This window comes from Citrus clementina, unplaced genomic scaffold (assembly GCF_000493195.1).
Source record: "Citrus clementina cultivar Clemenules unplaced genomic scaffold, Citrus_clementina_v1.0 scaffold_3, whole genome shotgun sequence".
Lineage (NCBI taxonomy): Eukaryota > Viridiplantae > Streptophyta > Magnoliopsida > Sapindales > Rutaceae > Citrus > Citrus x clementina.
Genome location: NW_006262339.1, coordinates 2622399 through 2629434, shown reverse-complemented (window position 1 = coordinate 2629434; position 7036 = coordinate 2622399). Strand labels below are relative to the sequence as shown.

General features: G+C 36.2%; 1 protein-coding gene across 1 annotated transcript; it reads left to right on the top strand.

Moving 5' to 3' along the window:
- The first annotated feature begins 322 nt into the window (after positions 1–322).
- LOC18049918 (transcription factor MYB1R1) lies at positions 323–2313 on the top strand. Its single transcript, XM_006439654.2, has 3 exons — positions 323–660; positions 800–1008; positions 1543–2313. Exons 1-3 carry the CDS (start codon positions 405–407, stop codon positions 1957–1959), a joined length of 882 nt encoding a protein of 293 aa, XP_006439717.1. The 5' UTR covers positions 323–404; the 3' UTR covers positions 1960–2313.
- Positions 2314–7036: the final 4723 nt, after the last annotated feature.

Here is a 7036-nt window from a genome sequence, read left to right as displayed (position 1 = left end):
TTCATACCTATGAGCTATATAACTCAAACCTAAAGTTGCGAAAAAAAAGAAAAAGAAAAAGAAAAAATTCACATTTCAATAACTGGCGTTATGGTGGTGGCTCTCTATCTACGGGTATGAGTCGTAGAATCAGAAATAAAATTCTCAAATCAATGTGACTTAAATTATTACGTAACTTAACATCGTCCATAAAAATAGACGGCATATAGAATAACAAAGGAAGATAAGCGAATCAAATAATGCCACGTAACAACCAACTTTACACACGCGTCCAGTTCAGTTTCCATTTCTGCCTTCCGACGCTATAAAAGCAAGAAACAACCACAAATGGCCCTCATTTCATTCCATTCCAATTAATAGTTGTCACTTATTTCCTCTCGTCTGACAATTGAGTCATCGGAGTAATGTCGGGAACGGGCGATTCATCCGCCGTCAACGGCGGTGGCTGCGAGATTATGCTGTTCGGTGTCAGAGTGGTTGTGGATTCCATGAGAAAGAGTGTCAGTTTGAATAATTTGTCTCAGTATGAACAGCCTCAGGACAACAGCAGTAACTGTAACAACAACAACAACAAGGATGACGTGGCGGCTGCTGGTTACGCCTCTGCTGATGATGGCGTTCACAACAACTCTTCCAGAGCTAGCCGCGAGCGGAAGCGAGGTTCGATTCAGATCTCTGTGATTTCTAACATCAACAATCATCAGATTTAAGATTTAAGATTTCATCATATTTTATTTAGTGGAAAAATAGAATAATTCATCCTTTTTTAATTTGAAAAAAATATATGTAATTTGTTTAGGGGTGCCGTGGACGGAGGAGGAGCACAAGTTGTTTTTGTTGGGACTGCAGAAGGTGGGGAAAGGAGATTGGAGAGGGATTTCTAGAAACTTCGTCAAGACGAGGACGCCGACGCAGGTGGCCAGTCATGCGCAGAAATATTTTCTTCGCCGGAGCAATCTCAACCGCCGCCGCCGCCGATCTAGCCTCTTTGATATTACTACTGATTCGGTATCATTTCTTTCTTTCGTTTTTCTCTATTTCTGTTGCTTTGAATCCTTTGATTTATTAAATCTCAATATTAGTCTACGTGAATCAAGTCAACGAAACTCTTTTCATTTTTTTTTTGGGGGTAAAGTTTTAAAATTTGTTTTAAAATATTAGTTTTAAGTCTGAAAGAATGAAGATGAAGTTGTTTTTTGGATCCTGTAAAACAATTTCTTTTATTAGGTGTTCGGTTGGTTGATTTTTTAGGAAATTATTTAGGATATAGAATTTTGGGTACAAATTATTTTTAGGTTTTGAAGTAGCACTTAAAAATCATGGGAAAACTGTTGCTTGAAACCGAAACTTAATCCGATTTTCCTAAGATTTTTGATAGAGACTTGTATTTGGATTCTAAATCAAACAGGGTGTTTAGTTACTCAGGTCCTAAAAATTCATGAAAGCTCAAAATTTTAAGCTTTTGTATCTTTGTTTTTTACTTTTCTTTTGGTCAGCAACCGTGAAGAAGTTAATAATTTTTTTTTTTCAAACCATTTGCAGGTTGCAGCTACTCCAATGGAAGAAGAGCTAGTTGATCACCAAGACCACAACCCTTCTCAGTCATATCCATTATTGCCGCCTACTCCGGCTGAAACCAGCAACAAAAGTGGTGGATTTTCTATGATGCCAGCTTTGCCAGTAGTGTTACCGGTTCCAATTGAGAATCCAATGGAAAACCTGACGCTGGGGCAAAATAGTCAACGGACTGCGGGCGAGGCAACAAGGCTCATCCGTCCTGTTCCTGTTCTTCCAGCAGCTCAACCATCATCAACAGTGTCTGATCTTAACTTAAATTTGAATTTAGCTGTCGATCCACCGCCATTGTCTCAAAGGGAATCATCATCAAGGCATTCAGCTTTTCAGGTGATGCAAACCTTCAATAATGGGGATAGCAATAGCATCATCAGTGTTGCTTGAGTTGAGGTGAAGGGATTAACAATTGAAAAGAAGGTGCACAATTAGAGGAGAAGATAAGATAATTAGGTCACTGAATTTGGTCCTTTTGTTAGTTTGTTTTTATTGTACAGACTGGGAAATAGAACGATCATGTCCTGTTGTATTTGTTGTTTTATGGTACTATCTTGAATTCTCGGTAATTTGTCTGCTTGCCATCATAATTAATAGTAACTAAAAAATAACCCCTTCCCTATGGTTATGAAAATATAGTGGCTTTCATTAGCTTTATGAAGAAAAATATCAAGTTGCGTGTAAATGGTGGGGAAGCATTTTAATTTCCTCTTTTCATGTGAATGCGATGGGCAGATTGTGAAATCGATGTTGTGTGAATGAATGTGTATTGAATATGGTTCTGATCAGCGGATGAGGATTGAGGATATGGATATTATTGTCTTTAAATGAGTGGTGGAATGTGGGGGCATGTGCCAGATGCCTTATCTTTATATTGATAGTATTAATGTAAATAGTTAAAGTAGTTGTCATTTGTGTGGTGGGTTTGTATCTATGCCTTGACTGGTCTTTAATTGGACAGACAGATGATGGTGTCATGTCATTTTAGGTCCCCCTAATTGATTGAAAGTATTGCTATCAATGCTTATGCTATTTCCGCAGCCGTTGGGAATTATTGTTTTTGTCTATTTGGCTTCCTATTAAACTAATAGTTCACTTGCACGCTTGATCTTCATATACATGTAGCGGTATAAGTGATGGTGGTGCCTCCTTTATGTTTAGTATATGTAACGGTTCTCAAATTAACAAAGATTATGAACTAAATTATGTTATGTCTACTGGGTATTGTTAATTGAACATCTAAGTTGCCAAGACAGTTGAAAAGTTGGGAAAAGCTGGAGAATTGTGTGCAGCCTGTTGTTGTGGTCTAATGCTTGCTTAAGTTGAGCTTGAACTTTCCATGGTGGTTGCTGGAACTGGGCCTACTCTGCTTGTTTACAATTTAGTTTCAAGGAAACGAATTAAATAATTTTCTGAATTTGCTTGAAAGAAACAGAGAGAGAGCAACAATATTAAACAAGAGAAAGAGCAATAATATTTACTCTGGATTTTACTTGCCTCAAATGAAAAACTTACTTGAGAGCTAGTACATATGGAAAATTTGCAAAAATTTCCCAGTTTAGTTGAGAATATCGGAGAAGAAGAAATGCTTGAGAAGTTGCACATAGTATTAGTCTCTTACTTAGTCTTGACAAAATTTTATTGTTTGCGTCCCTTTTCCATGGGGGCAACCGAAGTCCAAAGGTAGCCCTACCGGCTGCCACGAAAGTGCAATGGATGCAGGATGTGTAGAAAATGAAACCAAAATTTCTTGGAAAGGTTAGCCTGGCTTTCTTGAAGTTGAGTGTCCGAGCAACTTTAGTTTTAGGGAGGATATTAATTATATTAATTCGGTCCAAATTTTGAAGGTTGAAGAGGAGGTTTCCCATTCAAAGTTGGAAGATGGTTTTGAAGATTGTTAAACGAAAATGCATGAACCCACTATGAAGCTTCTATCTGTAAGCTTTGACTTTTGTCAGTAAAACGTTTTTATGCTCACTGTCTATTGAAAAATATCCAGTTTTCAAAATTTTAGTGTTAAAACATTTTAAATTTTCATTCTTGTCTCCAATTTCCTAACTTGTGATAAAATGTGCACACTACCGTAAAATTTGGGAAGTCAACAATGAAAAACTAAGGGATAATTAAAAAAGAAAGAACTTGGAGGTTTTCATTGGGGAGTCCACGCGTTATATCAAACCGCACAGAATTACAGATAAGTACCCAAAAATGGATTTTGTTAAAGCAATTGTTGTGGGATGTAGCAGATGCTTCTGTTGTCCACGAAATGTAGAGCTGGAATACTTTCAATTGAGGAAAGGGATGATACGACTGAAATTGTTTTCCAGATAAGAGATGTGTAGTGCAGGAGCCTTCTTTATTAAAGCAGAAGGCATCAAATTTTCTTTGTTGCCGGTAGGCGCCTAATATATGTCCTGTTGAGGATCTGTAGAGAGAATCTAGCCATATCTCTGCTATCTGCCTTTGCATCAAGTGGAGAGGATGTTGCCTCATAGCTGGGACCTGATAAAGATCCTCTACAGTAGTTGAAAATCAAGAAATTTGTTGAGTGGCTTTCAAAAAAAAGAAAGAAAAAGAACTCAAATTTCACTTGGAACATTTTAGAAAGGCACTTTTAAGATGCTCAAGCTCCACCGAGTTCTGTTACAGCTTACGAAGATGACCGACCTAGTTCACACGGAAAGAAAATGCCTGGTTATAGACTTTAATGATTCTCCTTTTGACAATGTTTGCTTCATCATGAAATACAAGATTCCCAAGCTACTGTGAACTGTCAACATTTTTAATCATATGATTAATCAGTTGGGGATTAAAGAAAGAAGATTAGGACAATTATTCTTCCTGCTTGCTTTACTCCGTCTGTTCCAAAGTTTTCTAGTTAGTACTCCAATTATTCTGCTATGATTTCTATTAAACAAATTCTCTCCCCGTCCACCTTATCATCTTCTCCGTGTATATGAGATTTTATGTCTTAGATAGACCATAAAAAGTTGTTTTTTCAGTTAAAAAACAATAGGAGACATAGAAAGCCAGATTCCCAAGGTCCGCGTCCAAATTGAGCTGGAAAAAAGTGCACTCAAGACAGTTTTAAATGCACAAGAGAAAATCATTTCAGAATCTTACAAGATGTATTAAATAAGCTGATCCCCGATAAAGATGTGATGTGTGTTTGTCTTTCAATGATTAATGATATGACAAAGCGAACTACAAACAACTGGCGTCTGAACAATATGACAGCAATAAAAACAGGAGGAAATTATTTTACAGGCACTCAAGCGTTGCGCCAAGCATGACTTATCAAACACATTTGACAGGAATATATATACAAAGAAACCAAATTCTAAAGATCGTAACTTACCCTTCCTAAGATAAGATAAACAGTAAAAAGAAATCAGAAACCATCATCAAGTTGATTAAGCAAGCAAAATATTTTGTTTTATTTATCGGTTTATACTAACCGACCGGCATGGATTAACAACTAAAATTTGATGCATAACAAAGATCAATTAGTAATTAGGCGACTGTATCGCTGCACGAGGTGGGGGCGGCAGTATATATTGTCGAAGGTTTGATGACTCAGACAAATCACTTTGATTCTTCTGATGCACCTTCCGGATGTAGGCAGAAGCCATACCATCAATAACACTTTTCCCCTCATGAACCACATATGAAGACTGATTCCCTTCATTTGGCTCCATCAAGAATGAAACAGGATTTGGGCTGTTCTTTGGTTTTTCTGACCAGTACGGGGGTTTTATAATAAAGTTGACTGGGTCTTTATTCGGTCCAGCGGCTTTGGCAGCTGCAGGAGCTCCTAGACTCATCTTGGCAATACAGAAAGCTGACGATTTAACGATGTTTGCCACCACCTTCACTGAGTTCTCACGAAGGGATTTGTTGTTTCTATCGTTACTATTCATGGCTACTCTAGAACAAAAGGAAAACTTTGATTGAAGACTAAATGTAATGATCAACTGGGTGTGTTATATATAAGCTTGTGATACTTGCCGTTGAAGCAATGTATGAAGGTACTTTTCATAAAGGCTGACATCTAAATGTAAGAGATCTCAGGAAGAATCAATCCTCCCTAATATCTAGCTCTTGACAAGTAGAGTGCAAATGGCGTTTTCATACATATTTTCCTCCAGATGCCCAGCACACTCGTATATACAATGACTAATGCAACACACATGGAAGGAGCTTGATTCTGAAGTTTGTAATTAGTATAGACTAGGGATGGCAATGGGGAGGGGAGGGGAGGGGACCAATCTCCCTGTACCCATCCCCGATATTTTACATATGTCCCCGTCCCCTCCCCATTTCTGTCAAAATTATTTAAGAGAATCTTCATCCTCTCTCTGAATAATAACAGGGGATCCCTGAGGGTCTCCGATCTCCGAATAACTAATACATTTTTTTGTTTTTGATTTTGAGTTAATCATATTAAAATAAAAAATTCAAATAAAAGTAAAGTTCGAAATATATCTTACATTAATATCCATTACAAAAGTCACATACATTAAATTAGTAAGTAACGCAGCATGCAAGGGATACAAACTATTATGAACAAATTAATAGCCTAATACAAAATTGTTACAAATAAAATTAAATTTAGATTCAAAATTAACTTTTCAATGGTGGCGTGGGCACTTTATAAATGTGGATTATTCTTTTTACAGCACAATAGTTAAGTCGAAGCAAATTAAGAGCAAATATTAGATTAAATTATATATTAAAATTGTGATTTGCTGTGGACAATTATAACATCTAAAAATAAATAAAAATAGATTTAAGATAAATAAAAAATAGATTTAAGTTTAAAATATTTAATGAATATTAAAATTAAAACAAAAGTTTTGGGCTAATAGAATCTGTCCGGTATTTTTAATGTCCTAAATAAAAATTTAGGACTTTAATTAGTTAATTAGACCTAAAAGTTTAATAATATAAATATTTTGATATTTTTTATTTTTACCAATACTTATAATTTTATAATTCAAATTTTATAATTTATTTATTAGTAATTTTAAAAAATTAAAATTAAAATGGGGAAATGGGTAGGGGATGGGGATTCCACCTCATTCCCGTCCCCTTCCCGAATAAGAAATTGGGTAAAAAAATTTTTCCGTCCCTTCCCCGAATAAAAAATTGGGTATGAAATTATCCTCATACCCTCTCCGAATGAGAAAAATCTCCGAAGGTACTCGTTCCCGTGGGAATTTTTGCCATTCCTAATATAGACTAGTATGGTTTGTAGCTTGTTTCCTTCCATGTGGATGGAACAAGATTCTTCTACTCTAGTTTCCTTTTTGTACGTTCCTAAAGGCTTCTCTTCACTAATCGTCACAGCTTGTGCGTCACATTCATGATGTAGCTCTGAAGAGAATCAGAATTTCTCCAACTTTTATTTCTTTCCAAAAGTACCAACACGGTATAGCCATGAATTGCAAGTACCACCACAGACTCA

What these genes read in the sequence shown, in the direction of transcription:
- LOC18049918 (XM_006439654.2), top strand. Translation starts at nt 405, where the DNA reads ATGTCGGGAACGGGCGATTCATCCGCCGTCAACGGCGGTGGCTGCGAG. An exon ending in TAGCCGCGAGCGGAAGCGAG is followed by an intron (nt 661 to 799) that starts GTTCGATTCAGA and finishes TAATTTGTTTAG; the next exon opens with GGGTGCCGTGGACGGAGGAG. An exon ending in TTGATATTACTACTGATTCG is followed by an intron (nt 1,009 to 1,542) that starts GTATCATTTCTT and finishes AACCATTTGCAG; the next exon opens with GTTGCAGCTACTCCAATGGA.